Source organism: Centropristis striata, chromosome 16 (assembly GCF_030273125.1).
Source record: "Centropristis striata isolate RG_2023a ecotype Rhode Island chromosome 16, C.striata_1.0, whole genome shotgun sequence".
Lineage (NCBI taxonomy): Eukaryota > Metazoa > Chordata > Actinopteri > Perciformes > Serranidae > Centropristis > Centropristis striata.
Window position 1 is genome coordinate 21,574,040 of NC_081532.1, and position 22,582 is coordinate 21,596,621.

Genomic DNA, 22,582 nt, shown 5'->3' on the forward strand with positions numbered 1-22,582 from the left:
TGATACAATCGAATCAAATCGTTTCAATATTCGATGACTATTCGACTATCAATATAGTCGTTAGTTACAGCCCGAGTTGGAGGACACTTATACTTCAGGACAGGCACGCTCACACGCACACGCGCGCGCGCGCGCACACACACACACACACACACACACACACACACACACACACGTCCTCCAGAGGTGCAGCAGCAGCAGCAGCCCGCACACCACCACCACCACACTGTTTCTATGTATGTGCCGGCACAGTGCAGACAGAGGTTGTAAACATGGCGGCGGACGGGATGGTGCTCACCAACCACGACCATCAGACCCGAGTGGGGATCCTAACTGGTAAGGAGACAAATTAAATGTGATAAAACGGTTCTCGACAGTGCACCTCTGTAGCGTTTCGCCGGCGGTCGGCTGTGCCCGTCGGTGTCACGTTACGAGCTGTCTTCGCTAACCGACCTAGCTAGCGTTAGCCAGAATGCTAAGCTAACCGGTTTGGTTGACTATCATTACTCTAACGACAGTTAGACAGGTCGGACAGATGTGGACATTTTTTGCTTTATAACGACGTTATAGTGAGGTTTCTGTATTTACATGTGAGCTTGGCTGTCATGTTCAGTGTTGTGCAGACGGTTAGATAGCAACACGACATTTGTAGCCAGGTATTTTAATCACGTCAAGTGAGACAGCAGGAAAAGGAACGCCCGGAAAAGACTTTCAAAATTAGAGGGGGTATACCTTGGCGAGCAAGTGCTGCAATTAGTTTCGAACTCAGATTGACGCTTTTATTTTGAAATAAAAAAAACATTCTTCCGATATGTTCGTGCTGTGTTTTGCCACCTTGACGCAACGGCAACGTTACATTTACGAGCAATCTAGCGATACCGAGCCTATATCAGCTGCATTATTCATGTCCCTTAGCAGATCCGATATGTTGGCCGCTATTGAGGTTGATCTTCATTAACAATTCGTTTTATGGTTGGGCTCAGTGTCCATTTCTTTTCTAATGAACTCAGACATGTACATGTATTAATTAAATTGTGCGTTTGAATGTTATTTAAAGCTACTAAGAAGCAAGACTGCACTGCAAAGCGAAATGAATGCAGATTATTTTAGCAGCTTCCCTAATTAGCTCAGCTGATGTTCGCCTTGTGAGTCGTGCAGAACAGGACTAGGACCAGTCGTGTGACAGCCGCCAAGTCACCAGTAGCCCTGCTGCCTCCTTGGCAAGGCAGGAGGGGGGAGACGTGAGAGTAATGCTAAGAGGATGCGCCCCAGCAGCTGGCTGGGAAGTCTGTCGAGGTTTTGATGAGCTAGCTTCTCGGCTAACAGCTAACCCTGCTGTCCTTACATGCAGCTGACAACCTCAACCTCCTCTTACATGTTAGCACACGTTTCTATTCCAATGTGATGTGGGAATATGTCTGGGTTTATGCCAGTAATTGTAATCAGAGAGTTTAATCAAATGCACGACTGATTATTAACCCCATATCATCTGCCCCCTTTTGAGAAATGGGGGTTGTGGGCAGTGGATTTTAAGGGGGCGATAGCAGATCAACAATAAATGCCACATAAACAGTAAGTGGTGTACAACATCTGAAAGCAGAGGATCTGAATATTAATTTGAGATGCAGCTGTGTGTCAGGTTGCTCATGTCATAAGTCTATTAAAAATTACAATTAAGTAAACCCATTAAGGTGTAAAAAGGTTCAGAACATTAATGTTCGGCTTTCTGAAGTCCATTTTCATGCTCAACTATATCCCTAAGGTGCTGCAGCAATTGTCGGGTTGATACCATTTGTTACACATATTTGGTGCTGAATTAGCATTGTTTTGAAATTCCTTTTCTTTTTGACATTTTAGAGATTGTATGGCGAGCGCTTCTGATGCAGCTTTAAGCACTAAATCAGCATTAGGGAATCCAAATATATGAGGTTTGTCTCCTGTGATGATTGGGCAGAAGGAGCCAGGTTAAAGCCGAACACTGTATGGGGTATTCTGACTATAGTTGAAATACTTTTGTGGTTACCTCATAGCATACTTGCCAACATTGAGTCCTCAAAAATAGGGAGGATTCTATGACCCTTTGGGGGGGGTGTCTGGGGTAGAGTATCAGAGACGGCGTGTCATGCGTTTAAAGTACATACCTTTACAGTACCTTTGTTTTCCCACATGAGAATTGCTTTGCAACGTCTGAATCTGGAAACATCCTTTAAAGAAGTGTTTTTTTTTTGTTAGAGAGTATGAAAGGACAACAACATGGCCATCTTTGTCTCGTCATACAACACTGCATCATGTCTCCTTTCACCTAGCAGTCCGGTGGCCGCCGCACGCTAGTCCTCGTCCCCCTCTTTATGGTGTGATGATTAATATGTCCGACCCCCATGCTCCACATAAAAATCCAACATATATAACATAACATATTTTGCAAAAAGCATGGCCCTTTCCTTTAAAGCTTTCAATGGGAAAGGGAAAGTCTTCCTTCCATGCTGTCTGGAATTTGGTGCTGTATTTTTTACTTGGAAGGCTCCATTTCATTCATTCCTCTTCCAAACTAATTTGTGCAGGCCAATAATAGCAACTTTCGTCCGAGTAAGGTGTAACTGTATTGTGGCCTGGAAGGAAACTATAGTAGACTTAGCTGCACAGTGCCAGAAACCTGTTATAATCAAAATTTGCCTTAAATCTGGAAAAATGCAACCCCAGGAGGAAACCGGGAGAGGGCAATGAAATCAGGAGACTTGGAAGACTTACAGCGCCAACATCAGGCCAACTGCTGGGCTCATATTACTTGGCAAGGATTTGCATCTTGCAACTTCATTCATTCAGTTATTGGTGAAAATTTCATGTGTCTACGATCTGACGCGAATGTGCAAAAACAGGAAGAAGACTTAATAAAGCTGGACTGATCGGGGTGCAAGCAAATTGAACTGAATGAACATATGACGTGATTCCTAATGCAGTACGCACACACTTCCAAACCAAAAAGGGGCAGCTGTTGAGCCGAAAACGAGACCATAAAGCAAATGAATAAACAGCTTGTGCACCGCAAGGCTCCAGTGGTAAATTGTTTAACACCTCTGTGATTTTTCAAGCAATATTGCTCTTAAGACAAAAGTAGATCAGGTACGATTCAATCTAACACTTGTCACCCTAACATGCATGAATTGCTACATTTTTGCTACATTCTGTGGGATTTAAACCTTGGACCTTTTTATCCAGTGCAAAGTTGATTTAACAACTGCGCCACTGAGGAGACAAAGTTTTCACAAGTTGGACAATGACCCCACATAGCTAACTTGTCCTCTCTGCTGGACATAGTGCTATGGACATTTGGTTAAGGTTAGTTAGGGTTTTCAGCTCTTGGTTGGACATTGTGGTCTCCTCTGGTGGTCATGGCTTTCAGAGTATGAAGAACTGCACTCAGTTTCTGTAGCAGTGCCATACAATATATGTAACAATAGGAATAAGTGTCATTTTCTTTTGAATGTGGGACTCTCTAATTTACCATGAAAAAAAATTGCAGTTCAGACTTGTGAAGCGTTAGACACTGGCTGTATCCCAATGCCAAGGAAGGATCCTCAAACGGCTGGATTTGAAGGATACTACGTCATCGACATCCCTTGGAGGACTGTCCCAATGTCCAGGATCCTCCGGAGGACAGAGTCCTTCTTTTGCCCAAATTCCAAGGATGCATGTGTGTATCCTCCGTGCGCCCCGACTACCCATAAAGCCTTGCGCACACCAGTCTACCGGGAGATTTAAAAATGGCGAGCATAGAAACAGCGATGCCAGCGGGGCAATATGCATTTAAATATATAAGTATTTCCAGTTTACACTGAATGTTATCACATAACTTACAGAACTTGTGTTCAAAGTCAAGCAAAAACATATAGACTACATAAACAAATGCCAGAATATTTAGCTAAAAGATAATAAACGTCATCTTGATACATTGCCGGTTAAGTTAATTAATGTCGCCTCAGTCGCTAAAGGTTTTGTTAATTCATTTAAATGCGTCAGATGATGATGTACTATGTGCAAAGTGTATGTAGCTATGCCATTCAGAAAATTATACATTTGTTTGTGTTAACAGGGACCGACAGTCGGCTATTATCCTTTGTTATATATAAATAACTTATTATACTGTACTGTAAAATAACATTTAAAAAAAAAAAAAATCACAGAATACATCTCCATGGTGAGTTATGTGTTGCTGCTTTCCTGAAACTAAGTAGTGGCCAAATTCAGCCAGGATCAGTTAAATATTCAGACTTAATCCACTTTGTGGCTTTTACTTGCTAAATCGTGGAGATTCAACCTTTAAAGCATCTTCTTCCATTTCCACAAATAAGTGAAAGAGTGCTGATGCCAAAGCCACATCCATGTCATGAACTGGTTTAGAAATTGCAGCGCTGAATTTAAAGCAGGACCGTCCAATTACACAATGATGCACACCTGCACACTCGGAAGGCTGTTCCATTTGTGCGTTACACCAGTGATAGGAAGGAATCTGGCCTCGCCTCTGGAGGACCCGACTCTGAAGAAAGGATCCTACCAAGGAAGGATCCTTGATGTTGGGATGCAGCCACTGTGTGAACACTGTTAATTCATAATTCTCGGCAATAACATAAATCAAGTATACATGTGTAAATTGCCATTGAAATTCTTGTTGATATCAACTGTGGTTTCATTTGTTTGTGGACATCCGGGATGAGGACTCAAAAGCAGACACACAGTTCACAATAGGCAATGTCCTTAACTGAAAACAGGGTTCGTACACATGTAGGCAGTAACCAACAAAGAGACAGGAAAACTCACGTAAGGAATGACTGACACAAGGGTACAAGACAAACTGGCACAGCACAAGGGGAAGGAAAGGACTTGAATACTGAAATGGAGGGGAGACGATGAGACACAGGTGTGGCACGTTAGGGCAGGTGTAGGTAATCAAGGGAGCAGGAAACCCAGGGAGTAAGGAGTAAAGAGACCTGAAACCAGACCAGATGTAGTAACAAAATAAAACAGGAAACATGAACACATAGGTGAAACACAAAATAAAAGCACTAAGACAGAACAAGCAGCGTGACAGTCTTTTAGTGATCAGTTTTATTTTAAATATGTATTAAAAGTGCATATTCTGTTTTCTAACCTGAACTTCTCTCTTTTTCAGTCAGTGACAGCTGTTTCAGGAACTTGGCTGAGGACAGGAGTGGAGTTAACCTGAAAGACCTGGTCCATGACCCCTCACTGTGAGTCTGCACACTGTTAAATTTGGAGTCAGATGAATGCACATAAAAGGATTGAGAAATGTATTAGTGACTCTTCACAACAATAGTTATTGTTGTACACTGACATTTTTATAGTTAATTTAATAAACTTCTGAACCATCCGGCTGGTGGGAATGAAATGTATGGGGCTTTTTTTTAAGTTTACCAGAAATACACCATTTATCATTGAAAGAAACTGTAACAACAGGCATTATTGTCATAATTGGAACTTTCATAGGTTACAAAAGTTTCCATTAGAAAAAGTAACCAAAACAATGTGATATTTCTGTCAACATCCCTTTCTTCTACATGTCTCATTTAAACCGTCTCCAAAAGTAAACCGTTTGGAATAACTAGAACCTGTTAAAAATATTAAATTCTGCTCCACAGCGACACTGTGAAACCATGATTGATTGTGCTGAGACGAACAGTCACATAAAAATATTCACTGAAAATCTGTTTACACAGAGCAGAGAGGAGAGGACAGGAGAGGTTGTAAAAATGCAAATTGTTCAATATGTATAGCAGTGAGAAAACCTTGGATGCTATTAAGAGACATGGAATGCAACCACATTCAGGACACAAATGAAGGTACATTAACATTACACTCTCTCTTTGCCACCTCCTGCAGGCTAGGAGGAGTCATAGCAGCCTACAAGATTGTTCCAGATGAGATTGATGAAATCAAGGTACCTGTCTTCACTTTGAACTTCACATCACTCGCAATCTGTGAGACACATAATATTATCTGGTAGTAAGAGGACTTTCCCACTGGCACTCAAAAATGTTTCAATCTGTCATGAAAGAAGAAATTCTTAATAACCGAGATGCAAGCTCTGCTGCCATAACGCTGAATGAAAACAGTGGCAAATTCCCCCTCAGATACTTCCTAAATGTTTGTTTGTTTGGCTCACAGGTCTTATTCACAGTTGTGTGACTATTTGTCTAGCATCCAACTCTTAGCCAGTTAGGATTCCTCACTTCAGTGCTTTTCTAGCCATTGAATGCATGCATTAGTATGTTTCTTTGTTGATCCTGATGAGGAAATTCTCTTTTTCCAGTACAATTTGAGCAGCGACTTAGAGAAGGGCTGAGCAGTAAATCAATATGCTCATTTTTTGTCTTTTAATGGAATCATATCATGATGAAATAAAATCAAGATATTGTGAAAACACAATTACATCCTCTATAAAGTGTGTGTGTGTGTGCGTGTGCGTAGGAAACTCTTTTGGAGTGGTGTGATGAACAGCAGCTGAATCTCATTCTCACTACTGGAGGAACTGGCTTTGCACCACGAGATGTTACACCTGAGGTACAAACACATAGAGCCAGTGACTGCAAAACAAGTTAAAAAAATAATAAAATGAATAATTATATTTAGAACTATAATTAAAAACAGTACAATTACAGACTAAACTATCAAGTTTAATCTGTAATTCTTTAATTATTTGGGTCAAACAAGTGGTTGAAATGTTTTAGCTGGTGTTTGTGTTGTAGGCCACTAGAGAAGTGATAGAGCGGGAGGCTCCGGGTATGGCTCTCGCCATGCTGATGGGATCACTTAACGTTACACCACTGGGCATGCTGTCCAGGTGAAGACTTGATCTTTTCACTACTGTGTTCACTATCAGTCAGACATGCTGTCTACACCTGAATGTGCAGTAGTAATCTGCTAATCTGTTTTATTCTGACCAGATTAGTGTGTGTGTGTTATCCTCTCCTGCTCTAATCTGCTTTCTAATACGCTCTCACCAGGCCCGTGTGTGGTATTCGTGGAAAAACTCTGATCATCAACCTGCCAGGGAGCAAGAAGGGCTCTCAGGTGGGATTCTTTGACTTACTCTGAACTCTGCTTGAATTGTGTACATCCTTACTTAAGTAACATAATCCACCTTTTAGTTTTTTTATGAGAATCTATAGCTCTACATGACTCTGTTGAGTCACAAATCTGATATGTTTTGACTAGGCTTGAAATAATAGCTTTAGTTTAATATTATTTTATTGTCCTACTCATATTACTATGACAGTAATGTAATTTGAAATGGCATTTCATTTGGTCAAAAAAGCATAATGATTTAAGGATGTGACATGAGACTAAACACACCAAACAGATTTAAGATTTTTTTTAAATGTGCACAGAAATGTATAAAAACTGATTTAAAGGATTCTGATGAATGCCTCCATGCTGCTGCAAAACATTTGTGCAGGGAAAAATATATTCACACCTGAGAAAAATATAGGTTTGACCAGAAAATCTTTGTTTTAGGGAACCAAATAATGTTACAATATCTAATGAAGTTTAACCACAGTGTGGCAGTGATTTGGTGTTTCATCATAGTTAGATGGTAGACCTTTTCTGACAGAAAACATTAAATAGCTCTATTTAAATATGTGTTGCATCCGTTTCAGTGAAAAAGCTCCAAAAACGGCCTTATGCGCCTTGCCCCATACCAAATTATATGAATAAATTGATAAACAGTGTGGCATTATAATTAAAAAATAATGTACATCAGAATAATCAAAATTCAAAAATTGTTACTGTCAAAACAACAATTTATTTCCAAACGTTTTCTAATTTCTCTCCTTACATCACGTGCAGTATCCCTGGTTATACCAGTTACATTTTGACATCATTCTTGATGAAACAATGTAATCAACACAGTGTTTCAAGGCTTTTAGGGCTGCTGTTATACGGGGCAATAGAAGGTGACAACTGTTTCTGTCTAGTGAAACAGCATCATTTATAGTTGAGTAGTTCAAAGCTTACTGATGATGCGAAGTCTTTCTGTTGCTCCCGAGATTTAAGTTGTGCATTCTCTTGTTTTCTCCAGGAGTGTTTTCAGTTCATCCTGCCCGCTCTGCCCCACGCCATAGATCTACTGCGTGAAGCCACAGTCAGGGTGAAATCCACACACGCTGCCTTAGAGCAGCTGCCCTCCCCTTCCCCTCTGATGGCCAACACGCACATCGACACGCATAGCAACATGCACACCATGGAGCGTGGCACCCAGTGCGAGGAAGAGGAGGACGAGGAGGAGGACAGGAGGAGAGCTCGGCATGTGCACAACCACCACCATCACCAGCACGGCTCCTCCCACATCACCGCAGCCGCGATCGCTGCAAAGGTAAACCAGTCGACAGCCGCTGCAGAGTTCTGTACTACACATGACCTACATGGGAAGCTGAGCTAGCACTCACTTAAGCAAGTGTCTCCACTATCTCTGGATTTCCTTCTTACAGTATAAATTAGCCTAGTAAGCTAGGCTTCGTAGGCTCTTGATCTGATCACCATGTGGGAAATATACAGAAAACAAGAACGCTTATTTATACCAGAAGGCTGTCGCACCAGCACCACCGTCATATTAAAGTAAAAAAACGACAACTTTAGTTTGTTATTCTACAGATATATTTACTGTGTATTATCTGTATTTTTTAAAGAAATTATATGTAAAATAAATGTCAGTTTTTTAATGTTATTTGAAGGTGTAATTTACCTTTGTTATGGCATATGCACTTATGGAAAATTAAAGATGAACATTTAATATTCAGGGAAGAATTCACAATGTAGACTAACCATTTGGCCACAATTTAGCACATTGACCATACTCTATTCAGCCATATACTAGATTTCCAGAGTTAATAAAGTGGTCTCCTTTAAGTCTGTGACTTTCTGTCACGTTTCATTTTCTTAAATATTTTCCAAATGTTGCACCAGATCACTTTGCTTTGCTGTCTACTCTCTGTGTTTTAATTTATGGTCGACTTTGTCCTGAGCTGTGTAGAACATAACTTATTAGGAATGATTTAAGATCAGGCTTTTTGGGTAATATAACTGGTCCATAGAGCAGCAATTACATGAATATGTCAACTTTTTGTGACTTCATTCATTAACCAGTTTGAAGCACTTCATTTCATCTCATTCACCTGTCTGTCTATGGGAACATGTGTCTGTCTGTCTTTTTGTGTGTGCGTTCCCACATGCATGTGTGTGTGTGTTTGTGTGTGTGTCCATCAGACAAGCCATGCTGTGGTCATGGCTAAGGGGGGTCCCTACCTGCCCAGCAACTCACCCGCCCCGCCCACTCATTTTACCTGCTCCTGTACCCATGACCAGCAGGTGAGACCCTCACACACACCCCTCCTCTCCTGTCATTGGTCAGTTCAGCATGCCTTTCAGATACATACTGATAACTGTTTTGTTGTTTTTTTAACTCTGCCTTTCTCTGAATTGCTTAAAAAAATTGCTTCACAGAAAAATGTCCATTAGCTTCAGAGACAAATTAAGTAAGTATACTTATCTGCACAGCAACAAACAGCAGTGGGACAAAGCTAAAAAAACAACTAGCAAAGAAAGTTGAACATTTGGCAGCTAAAGAGACAAATATTACTCTCAGGAGTTTATGGAGAATAAAAAAAAGCAGAAAAAATAGTGAAAATGAATTAGATTCTTGAGGCAGACACAACAGTAATTATAAATAGGAAACTGTCTGCTAACACATTTGTCAAAACAACTTCAAAAGTTTATGATATGTCAATTTCAGCTTGTTTCACAAAGTTGAATGTGACACAAGGAAAACATACCATCATTAAAAAGGAGAACTTTATAGCGCTCCCCTATTTGTTTTAGTTACAGTATATATTAAAGTAATAGTTTGTTGCTTCACCAGCATTCCTTAAATCCAAATGTCATGTAGACACAGCCTTATTTGAGAGAAAACAACTGAAGGAAATTCTTTGACTAGAATTAAGTGTGTTTGTGTGTGTCTGTGTGTGTGTGTGTGTGTCTGTGTGTAGATCCCGGACTCTATAATTTCTCGAGGCGTTCAGGTGCTTCCTCGAGATTCAGCCTCTTTAAGCTCCACCCCTTCAGAGTCACCACGGGCCACACAGGCGACCTCCCGCCTGTCCACCGCCTCATGCCCGACACCCAAGGTACACACGTGATCCTTTACACACACACACACACACACACACACACACACACACACACACACACATACACACATCTGTAAAATCTGTATTATTGCTGATTGTGATCTCAGCAGTTCCTAATAACTACAACAACAAAAAAACAATATAGGAAAGATCCTGCATGAGTTTTCTTTTTTCCTGCATTCCCTTTTTTATTTTTTTATTACAGTAGATGTTTATATTGGTTATTATGACAAAGCAATGCCAATTTAAAAGCTCACAGTGATAGATTGCCCTTACGTTAAAAGGCTTGGGACTTGTGTGCTGTTTGGAACTGAATGGGAGTGAATGAGACTGTAAGGTTTGGCAAAACTGAAAACTGAAATTTAAATTTCTTCAGTTGTGGCACAATCATGTAATCTTTGTCCCAATTAATATCAAAGGATTGGCAGAAGAAAAAAAACTTAAATAACTCTGGAATTGTCCTAAAGGTCATGTTTAAATGACTATTAATTCTCAAATTCTACTGGCCTTTATTTAAACAAAAAAGCTTACCAGTTTGAACATTAAATATATTTTTTTTAAATGAATATAAGTTAAAAAAAAAAAAAAAGCTTTCCACTCAGTTTGGAATCAGGGTTGTACTTATGTTGTTTACATGTCTTGTGTCTAAGACGTTGTTAATAGATAATCAACATGAAATCCTCTGCCATACTGTCTTGTTATGAAGGTGTGGGGTTGTTTGAATAATCTCTTCCATTTATATCTGCCTCAAACAATGACCAAATATGGAATGTTTGTCTTTCTCTCTGCAGGTTCAGTCACGATGTGGCAGTAATGAGAACATCCTGAGAGCCAGTAAGTTCAGAGTGTGTTTGTGTGTGTGTCTCATTAACATGCCATCCTTGCAACAGTAACTTGCATCACTGTGGATAAGTTTTAAACGTTAGAGTGTGTGTGTGTGTGTGTGTGTGTGTGTGTGTGTGTGTGTGTGTGTAGGCCACAGCGCTGTGGACATCAGTAAAGTGGCACGCCGTCATCGTATGTCTCCGTTCCCATTAACGTCAATGGACAAAGCCTTCATCACTGTTCTGGAGATGACACCTATTCTGGGAATTGAAGTCATTAACTACAGAGGTGAGCGTTCAGTGTGTATATTGTAGATATATGCATTGTACTTTGCCATCTGTTTAAGGAATGGACGAGATTATGTTCTTTCGTCTATGATCTGTGCTCTTTGACTCATCTATGCACAGGTTTCTGGATATTATTTTCTATCTTTGTGTGTTATTGGTAATATCTGTCTTGCTAATGTGGACTGCTCTAAACTGACCCGGCTTGGACTGATTTCTTTAGACGGTTTGGGTAGAGTGCTCGCTCAGGACATCTATGCCAAAGACAACCTTCCTCCATTCCCTGCTTCCGTTAAAGACGGCTACGCTGTACGAGGTGAGACCATGAGTACCATCTATTACTATCATAGGTGTGATTTACATAACATTGGGTCAGAAATGCATAACAGAATCTATGAAAATTCAGTTAAAATTTGATTTAGCTGCCTTCATCTATGCATTTATTTACATTTATTTACTCATTGCCATTGTATAAATTGAAAAGCAACTTCTTCACAGTCATGTTTTTATATCCATAAGTAACTTTTCATTATCATTGACCTTTAGCTGCTGATGGCCCGGGCGATCGCTTCATCATGGGAGAATCGCAGGCTGGACAACAGGTCAGCTCTAACATTTAAAAAAATTACAAATAACAGTTGTAAATATCACAACAAACTACCATTAGTGTTGCTCACAACGCAACAATTAGCACTTCTACTTCTAATACAAATCCCACCATCTACATCAAACAATGAATAACACTACTAAATAAGAATACTACCAGCAAAAAAACGCCCTGAAACGACTTGGGGTTCAGAGGGTTAACTAGTTGGTGTGATACTATTAGTAATACTATTAATAATATTTCTAATGCAGCTACTACTGTGGGTGTCCTGTTTTAATGGTACAAACACAATGACCATTAGGGTTGGGGGAAAAAATCGATTTGTGTACATATCGTGAGTTTTTTATGGGCCGATTTTTAAAAATCCCCGGAATCGATTATATTACATCATATTCGTGTCCAGAAAAACTTCGGCCCTGCCTTCAGTGTTGCCAACTTAGCGACTTTGTCGCTATTTTTAGCGACTTTTCAGACCCCTCACCCGACTATTTTTCAAAAAAGCGACTAGCGAAAAATCTAGCGACTTGCTGGTGTTACTGGAGGCTTTTAGAGACTCGTTCTTACTCTTCTTACGGGCCGTGGGGGCTGCTGGCGGCCCCTCCCTCGCCCCAAAGCACTCACAAGTGGCACAGTCCTCCCGCAGGAGTCTCTCCCATCTGCAGTCAGAGCCGGAGGGGATGTTAAATCTGTGATGTTAAATGCCGTGAGCTCAAATTAGCTAACAATTTAAGTCGTTTTAATCACAAAAAGCTACTATTACTTCCTGTCACTAAACACATGCAGCTTTCAAAATAAGAGCACAGTTTGTTAACAGAATCCACCACAGAGAGGCTCTATTTAGTCCAAGTGTTTTTTTGTTATCTTACTGCACTACTTTAGAGAACACTGAGTAGTCAGAGCACTTTATTTATTATTTAAAAACATGTTGGTTAATCTATTGAACAATTCATTACATTATGTTAATTATATTAAAACTAGCCCACATTTGTGCTATGTGGACATTTCAATTAATTTTGTAGCTGTAAACTTTAAAAAATGCTGTACATGCTATGTACCTCTTTTTGTCTCAGTTGAAATAAATGCTGCTGGACTAACTGACACAGACTGATTTGCATTGTTTATGGGAACGACATTCATGGTTTATCATCTCTAGAAGTGTATGATTCAACTTGTTTGTTTTTAAGAAGGAAAATAAATTTGCAATTATTGTTTATATGGACTTGCAATACTTGTAGAAGCGCAATTATCAAGAATCGTGATACAAATCGAATCAGCACCTTAGAATCGTGATACAATCGAATCGTGGCCAAAGCATATTGTCCCACTCGTAATGACCATCAACAAATGGCAGATCTTGGACGTCTGTGTAAACTCAGACTCATTGATACATTTATATCAGACTCAATCAGCTTTGTGTGTGTGTGTTTGTGTATTTGTGTCTTTGTGTGTGTGTGTGTGTGCACACTCAGCCCACCCACACAGTGATGCCAGGTCAAGTGATGAGGGTGACGACCGGGGCTCCGATTCCTTGTGGAGCCGACGCTGTGGTCCAGGTAGAAGACACAGAGCTTCTGAGGGAATCTGAGGATGTGAGTACACCAGTGAGGCTGTTACGCTGAATACTGTAGAGTTTTACAATATGATGTTGTTGACACTCTGACTAATTTCAGGGCACAGAGGAGCTGGAGGTCAGGATTATGGTCCAGGCCCGGCCAGGACAGGACATTAGGTAAAAACTAACCACAACGTCCTAAAAGAACTAAAGCTATGTGCAGACTGCAGTGGCACAAATCAGATGTTTTTTGCTCATATGTGACTCAGATCAGATTTTGTTTTATAACTGTGTGAATAGTAAAAATCACATGGAATCAGCTTTTTTCAAAACAGACCTGGGCCTCTCATCAAATACAGGTCTGATGTTTTCCAATGGGAACTCAATCTAAACAGTCACTTTTATGTCACTGTAGAGGGACGCAGTGATTACAAACATAGCAGACAGTTGCTAAGCAGGTAGTCAGTGGAATGACGGTGATTTTTTAGACTTCAGAAGTATTTGGGGTGCAAGCTGAACTTGAGGGGTTGTATCGTTCGAAGGCATATAGAAAGAAATAGCTGAGCGGACCATGTCACAATCCCACCACTCCCGGCTCAAAATCCTCATCCACACACACCATCGTACAGACGGAGCAGCCATCGCTCCACAAAAGCAATTGTTAAAAATGTACAACTTTGGCAACAACAACTTGAGAAGGAAACTGTAAATGCTGACTTCAGCAGCCTCCATGTTTACTTGTGTTTATTATTGTTCTTCTGCACATGCGGGACAGTTCAGGGCCGTGAGCAGCTTACACAGGAGTTTGAAATAGGCCAAAAAAAGATCAGATCTGAGCAAAAAAATCCAAATTGAGCATTAAGACCTGCAGTGTGGACGTAGCCTAAGTGGAGGCTAATTACTATCAAAGCTGCATTAGAAAGCCACCAGCTAATTATCATTGCAACGTGTTTGTGTGTTACACAGGCCAATAGGTCATGACATACGGCGAGGGGAGTGTGTGTTGGCTAAAGGAACACACATGGGCCCGTCAGAGATCGGCCTACTGGCTACAGTGGGAGTGACGGAGGTCAGCGTTCACAAGTTCCCTGTGGTGGCTGTCATGTCCACTGGAAATGAGGTACATGCATGTGAACAGACAAGAATACACACAGACTTTTCTTTTAAACTTCTTTGCATTTAGAGTTTTGGGGTTTGCTCTGGGGTTATGTGTCTGTGTAGCTGTTGAACCCAGAGGACGACCTCCACCCAGGAAAAATCAGAGACTCCAACCGCTCCACTTTGCTGTCCACCATCCAGGAACATGGATATCCCACTATCAACCTGGGCATTGTTGGAGACAAGTAGGAGCATTTTAGCTTTCTTCCAAAAAAAAAAAAAATACTGCTCTGCCTTGCTGACATTTTGTTTGGTTGACATGGAGTTTGTTTGAGACGCAAATGTTGCAGGGACTGCAGTTGATAAAACAGTCCTTTTGACAAAAAACATGCAATACATTCTTGTATGTGAAAGTATACACATCAGCTCTCTGCCTGTAGAATTGAAGCTGTAATGTGTGTATTATGTTTGTGCAATTTCAGCCAACATCTTTTGGTTATAGTTATACATTTTGTTTTCATTAATTTGTTCTAATTTCTTACCAGGCAAATTGTCTTTACACATATCCTTCACAGCCACAGAAGATATTTCACAGCTGTACTGGTAGGTTAAGTATGACTTTCTATTCAGTAGTTAAATGACTTTAATGTGCCATGCTTGTGTTTGCAGTCCTGATGACTTGTTGTCAGCTCTCCATGAGGGAATCAGTCGTGCCGATGTCATCATCACCTCTGGGGGCGTGTCCATGGGGGAGAAGGTAACTGCTCACAGATGACCCATTTAATTCACTGACATGTTGAGCAAATATTCTGACCTTGAATAAGAAGGCAATAAGAAAAATTCTCATCAGCCTTTCCCACATTATATAAGTAGTAGTTTCTCACAGTTAATGCAGCTTTATTCATTACCATTACCATTAACTGCTTATCCGCATTCGGGTTGCGGGTCACTGGACCCTATCTCAGCTGACATTGGGCGAGAGGCGGGTACACCCTGGACAGGTCGCCAGACTATCGCAGGGCTGACATATAGAGACAGACAATCACACTCTCATTCACACCTACGGGCAACTTAGAGTCAGTTTTACAGTATTATTGTACTCCATCCGTCTATGCTTTTGTCTTATCAGGATTACCTAAAGCAGGTGCTGGATATTGACCTTCATGCCCAGATCCACTTTGGACGAGTCTTTATGAAGCCAGGGTGAGATGGGGGGTAAATAAAATGGGGGAAAGATTATTATTATTAAAACGAATTTTCTTATCCAGTGAAAAATAGCTGATGAAGTTTTTATTGCTTCTACTGATTTTCTACTACTATACTTCCTCTTCTAAGCTGCTACTGCTTTCAGTACTTCCACTACTAGTACATTTTCTAATATTACTACTGCTTGTTTTGCTTTAACCCTCTGAACCTCATAGAAAGAAACTGTGAAAACCTGCATTATTATCTAAGTTTGAACTTTCTGACAGTCCTCGGTCATCGGTTACAAACTTTTTTGTTAGAAAAAGTAACCAAAACAAAGCTTAAAATTATGATATTTCTGCCAGAATCACTCAATTCTACATGTGCCATTTAAAATGTTGCCAAAAATAAACTGTTAAGAATAACTAGATCCTCTTAAAAACATTAAATTCTGCTCCTCAGTGACACTGTGAAGCCATGATTGATTCTGCAGAGACAAAAGGTCATGTGAAAAATCACTGAAAATCTGTTTACACAGAGCAGAGAGGAGAAAACACCCTGAAACTGCTTGAGGTTCAGAGGGTTAACTACTAATAACTTAAACTACTATGTTCATTATTCTTGTACTTTTTCTTCTGATATTATGGTTGTTACTACTGCTTCTTCTACTACTTCTAGTAGTCTTTTTGCTACCACATCTATTACTGTAACTACTACTGCCTATTTTCTACTACTACTTTTATTTTACTGCTATTAGCTTTATTGCTGCCTCTAGTTCAACTGAGAATATTATTTCTGGTGATTGCAGTACTGCTGCTACTGATGATTACTGTGAGAATAATGACATCTGGGGGAAAAATAATGACCTCTAAGTTTCTGTTCCTCAGTCTTCCTACTACCTTTGCCACAGTTGACATTGATGGAGCACGGAAACTCATCTTTGCTCTGCCAGGTGATACTTTTATGTCTAAAGTTCCTGAGTGTGTGTTGTTTGGGTGTCAAGATGTGTTATCCAATCCCCTGGATCGTCTCCAACACCCCACTGCTTTGGCCTAATGGTATATTTAGTGTTTCTTTGGCTTAACATCCACTAAGGTTTTTCATCTGAAGCCATGTCCAATTTTCTACAGGATAACATATTTAATGCAAATAAACAGTGCAAGTGGTGCAAGACATAGACAAGATATTAGACTTTACATACAGTTGATACTCTGCACTGTGTATTCACTAATAAGTTGTATTAATTATGTATTGATTATCTAACTTTGTAGTAATACAGAATTGTGTTGTTTTCCAGGTAACCCAGTGTCTGCTGTGGTGACATGTAACCTGTTTGTGATTCCTGCTCTGAGAAAGATGCAAGGCATTCTGGACCCAAGACCTACAATTATTAAAGCTAGGGTAACACACACACACAGGATATATATATCACCCATAATGTGCCTGCCAGCACCTCTGAAGTTCAGACACGATTGTAGTATTGACCTTCTCAATGGCAAACCCTCAAACAGTATTAAATCTATATTTAATACCTTGGTAACATTTTTTGTGTGTGTTTTAGCTTTCCTGTGATGTGAAGCTCGATCCCAGACCAGAGTACCACCGCTGTATTCTCACCTGGCATCACCAGGAACCACTGCCCTGGGCACAAAGCACAGGTGAGTAAAAAATAAAATGGATTAATAGCAGGGGGAAATTAAACATGATTATACCAAATGAATAATAAAATATATTATTAAATGTTAAAATCACCATTGCTTCTGTAGAGAATAAAATCTTTCCTATGTTATATTCAGTATATATTAATTTGTATAATGGGGTAACACAGCAGACACACAGACTCAAACATAAACTGCCCCTCTCTTCTCTCTCTCTGCAGGAAACCAGGTATCCAGCAGGCTAATGTCGATGCGAAGCGCCAACGGTCTGCTGATGTTACCTCCTAAAACAGAGCAGTACGTGGAGCTGCATAAGGGAGAGGTCGTGGACGTCATGGTCATTGGACGGCTATGATGCAGGTACATTATATTTTAATTTGTTGTCTCACAGGTCACATATTTTACAATGTGGGAGGGGGACCATAGACTGTATAAGGAATGGATGACATGTCTCCACCTCCTCCCACGATACAACAGTGAAGCCAAAATATATCTGATACAGATGCTGCCATCTTTTGCCGGTTACATTATTTGCAGCCAGAATCTGCACAGTAGTGACAAAGAGTCTAAACACCCACCACACCTATCGCATTACACTCCCATTTTATAGAATCATATATCTAATTAACCTGTTCACCCTATTGGTCTATTTTGTCCGTTTTTGAATACTTTTCATTTTTCCTGTATAAACTTCTTAAGAAAATGTTTACCATGCCATGTTGGTATCATCATCTTTCAGCACAACCGCAATGTTGCTTCGTTTTCACGTCATGATGTCATTAAGTAGTCATCCACCGGTGACTCCAGAGGGTTGAATTCAACTTATCAGAAAATTTAACACACCAAACATTCTTGTGATAAGAACAACCTAAAATGACAGAAATCATCTTTGTGAACAATGTATTTGACCCCTACCTTGAATTTTTAGTTTGGCTCATGACCCATCTACTAACATGGAGAGGGCAGGGTTTATAACCTGTACTGCAGCCAGCCATCAGGGGGTGCTCCAGATGTTTTGGCCTTACTTGTAAGGAGTTGTCATGTCGTCCATCTTTACAAACAGTCTATGAGGGGGGACTGTCCAACTGTAACTCCAATATGTTTTCTATCCAGACTTCAATGTCACTCGCTACCGACTACCATGGCAGTGCCAGATCTTCCTGTCTGGACAGGAAACGGGCGGGTCAGGAAGTGATGCATGTCTACCTGGTCGCTATTAGCTGTGATGTCATATGCAACAGCCAATCGGAGCCAGCGGAGGCTGAAACCTCATTGGTCTGCTCTAAGGAGATCACTGTATTTCAACGGAGAAAAAAAAATGTGAAAAAAATAAAATAAAATATGAGATTTATTCTGTAATATTATTATTATTATTAATTATTATTATCCTGATGATAATGATTATCAATATTCTTAATTAATATTCTATTTATTATTATTATCATGGTCCTAATTGAATATTATCATCTTAGTAGTAATCATGCCCTATTTTATTCTGTTCATTTGCTTTGTGTGTTTGATATTTTTCCCTGATCGATATCGAGACTTTCTCCTCCTTCCGCCTCTCCTTCTGACCTTTTTTTATTTATTTAATTTTTTTTATACCTTTTCTCTCCCGCTTTTTTCTCTCTTCTTCTCTTGTGCTCTGGCACTCTTTACCCAGATATAGGACTCCCTAAAAACCCCTCCCTGCAGTATCACTTCATCTCTCACTCACACATCAGTATTGAAAGAAAAATGAACAGCTTATAAAAAAAAATATTTTGATTAAAGCTACTAATATCGTTTGTGCCAGTACAGTAAATATGACTTTTTTGCCAAAAAAAAAGGAAAAAAACACAAGAATATTTGTTTGTTTTTTCCCCCAGATATAACATTTTCATAATGAAATTCATCATGACTCTCAAATAAAGGCATGGGATTATTTTTGGGTGGGTCAGTGGCAGGATGAGGATTTCTGTGGTCAGATATAAACATAATTGCTTTCATAAATACACAATGACTTCTAGGATCTGTAGTCAGGGAGGAGCCTGTCTCTTCCATCAGAGTCGGACCATATGGACAGTATTACTATAACCGTAACCCTGTACTCAAGTGGTGTTTGATTTACACAAGGTCATAGTTGGAGAGAGAGAGAGAGAGGCTGTCCTCCATCGAACCACACAAACATGAACAAAATAGCTGCTTGAGTGAGTACTGTTTTTTCCCAACTTGGAGAAAAAACTCCAACCCGACATCACTTGAAAGCAGGGTGTCACGTTCAGGTGCTTGTAAACTAAACAACTGGTGTATTTCTACCACGATGATGGTGTCAAGGTGCTTGTTAAAGAAAAAGAAAATCAACACAGTTTGTAAAGAAAACTACATTATTTGACTGCTTTACTGTATATAGTCTGAGAAATATCACTGAGAAATAATAATAATAATAATGTCTGATATTTAGCCCACAATAAAACCTTAATTTATTTACAATAGCATTAACAAGGTAGTAGGCCAGTTGGCTGTTGTATCCTGCTGGTTAAACACTCAATCGTTTACTAATTCCCAAGGACCGCTTAAAATGCAACATATGCAATCTGTGAGTCCCGAGCATTCACCAATGCACCATACCTTAACTTCTTTAGTTTCTCTTTTTCTTCCCATCAGCACACGGTCATAGGTCGAATGCTTCAGGTCATATTGGAATAATATTACAAAATTCCGGTACTTGAATTGGTACTTCGTATTTAAAGGTACTTAAAGATGACATAATTGATGTATTTCCTGGTTGATCTTCAGCTTCAGTTTCCCCAAAAATGTGTTCAGATCTTTACTCTATGACCTTAATGCAGCAAAACTTCTGAGCTTTGACCCCTCACTTGATAGGCTGATGCAGTCTTCCTCCACCCCTCACTCTCCTCTTCATCTATCTTCCTTTTTTCCCCCCTTTCCCCTCCTTCTCCACACTTCTTGCATGTCTATAAAAAGGGGGGCGTGTCATTCTCTTTGGGCAGGTTTTCATTCCAGGCGTGAGAGGAGGGTGCAGCTCCTGGGTGGGACTTCTGATCTGACTAAGTGTTACATTTCTGGCAGTTCTTGATAGGTTTATTGGTGCGTAAGAAGAGTTTTCATAGTCCAGGCTCTGGTACCAACACTGTCTTCTCATTGATCTCAGCTCAGATGTCAGAAACTTCCCAGTTACCTCAAATGCACCATATATCAATCAGTGGCTCATGCTGGGTTCATGTCATGGAAAATAAAGTGGCAGAACAGGGTGACTTTTTTTGATTAAAGCAGTAGTTCATTCAGTGATAGGACCACAACCACATTAAATATATAAAAAAAAAACACTTTCCACGTTTATGTTTTTGGCAGCTCATACTTACAATTACCCCATTATGACATGAACACAGCATCACAAAAAACGTGCTGGCACCTGCCCAAGGAGGACCAATCAAACCCAGATAGATTGATTTGAGTAAGAAGAAGCAGGTTATTGTTAAACTGCCTTTGTACTGAGTGATTCGTAACACTGGACTAAACTCAGTGTCACACTGCACACACTATAAACTATGACCAGCACTTGTAATGAAGCAATGACACAGCATTCTACTACTACTGTATAAATATAATGAAGAGGATGTTCTTTTCTGTAATGATATTATTGAAACTGAAGATTAATTAATAAAAATAATCCTGATTATTCTGTACCTTCTGTTTGGTTGAATTGCTTTTTTTCTCCTTATAATCTGTGGTATAATAACATAAAGAAATGTCATGATTACGTAACACATTGGGACCATTGGTAATTGAATATTGTAAAATAAATCTGTAATGTCCTATTATAAATATATATATATATTTTTTAAAGACTTCACGCAACTGTGGCCTATGCGCCTATGCATAAGCCCTGGACAATAATGCTGTAACTTTCTGGAAAAAGAAATGATCATAACGTTTTTTGTTTTGTTTTGTTTTTTTACAGTGTACCAGAGCTCCATTCAAATCAATAAGATTGATCAGCAACAGAATATTTTTTTTGTTTGTTTTTTTGTTTTGTGTGACTCATTATCTTTTTTTTTTGTCTTTATTGACAATTGGGGAACATTCCAATCATGAGGTCAGACAAAAAGGGATTGCAAGAAACAAATGTCACGAAACAAAGAACCAATAGTGGGGCGGATTACCTTAACAATCGTTCACTTTGTGATAAAAGCATGAAATTTGGTAGATCTGTTGGTGAATATGTTTCAAACAAATCTGGATATTGGGCCACCTCAAAAGCGCCCCCTAGTGGCCGTGGCAGGCATTTGTTATACGAATAAATCAATGATGAATAAAAACTGCCCTTTTAATAATACCAACTGGTGATGAATTGTATATTGTTGGAAAGCCTGATTAGTCACCTTTACAACGAGGTACAGCTTGTAAGGATCGTGCATTCATGGAATGAGCAACGGGGCTAAACGTGTGGGTAGCACCCCCCAAAAATGTGCATCCCCTGTGTGGCGGATTAGCTCAATAAATCACAAGAATTGTTTATTTTGTGATAGAAGCACACAATTTGGTGGATGTGTTGGTGGATATGTTTCAAACAAATCTGTATATTAGGCCATCGCAAATTCGCCCCCTAGTGGCCATAGCAGTCATTTTCTTCGTTAAAATTACAAAAAATATTTAAATTATTTCTTAGAATATTTAAAAAATTTAAACTAAATATACAAACGTAAATTAAAAAATGTAAATACACATATTAAATTAACAAAAATCCAGTTAGACACTCTTTCAGTTATTTTTCCTGCCCCACCACAATCGGGCTAGCCATCGAGCTAGCTAGCAAATGAGCTAGCTAGCATTTGCTTCCTGGGACAAGCAGTGCAGTGGACTGTCCATCAAGGTATGTCTAAATATTTTATTTCACCTGTTATAATTATGAATAAAATATGCTATGAACATCATAAAGGCTAAAGAGAAAAACAATCATCATGGGCCTTGGCGGAAAAGTAAATTAGCAAGATAGCAAAAATAGGTACTTAAGCTAGCTAGTTAGCTTAGAACATGTATCAGTGGCTGTTGGGTGTGAAAGCTTAATAAGACACTGTTAAATTATGTCCTGTGGAATGTGGACATCCCTCTCTGCACACACACACACAGGCACACACACACTATATGTAATGTCTCCTTTGCCCATGTGG

At 39.6% G+C, this 22,582-nt stretch overlaps 1 protein-coding gene across 4 annotated transcripts; it reads left to right on the plus strand.

Moving 5' to 3' along the window:
- Positions 1–188: 188 nt before the first annotated feature.
- On the plus strand, positions 189–21,097 carry gphna (gephyrin a). 4 transcript variants are annotated; one of them, XM_059353088.1, is made up of 24 exons: positions 189–336; positions 5,168–5,246; positions 5,896–5,953; positions 6,484–6,576; positions 6,762–6,856; positions 7,020–7,086; positions 8,096–8,389; positions 9,280–9,381; positions 10,059–10,196; positions 10,991–11,033; positions 11,175–11,312; positions 11,532–11,624; positions 11,855–11,910; positions 13,385–13,504; positions 13,586–13,644; positions 14,434–14,587; positions 14,689–14,810; positions 15,235–15,322; positions 15,695–15,768; positions 16,638–16,702; positions 17,048–17,151; positions 17,312–17,408; positions 17,630–17,768; positions 18,522–21,097. In XM_059353088.1, exons 1-23 carry the CDS (start codon positions 273–275, stop codon positions 17,761–17,763), a joined length of 2,337 nt encoding a protein of 778 aa, XP_059209071.1. In that variant the 5' UTR covers positions 189–272; the 3' UTR covers positions 17,764–17,768; positions 18,522–21,097. The 4 variants fall into 4 exon arrangements, with proteins under 4 accessions (XP_059209071.1, XP_059209069.1, XP_059209068.1 ...); XM_059353085.1 differs by lacking the exon at positions 189–336 and adding an exon at positions 4,598–4,643; XM_059353086.1 differs by lacking the exon at positions 9,280–9,381 and having other exon boundaries at positions 204–336.
- The last annotated feature ends 1,485 nt before the right edge of the window (positions 21,098–22,582 follow it).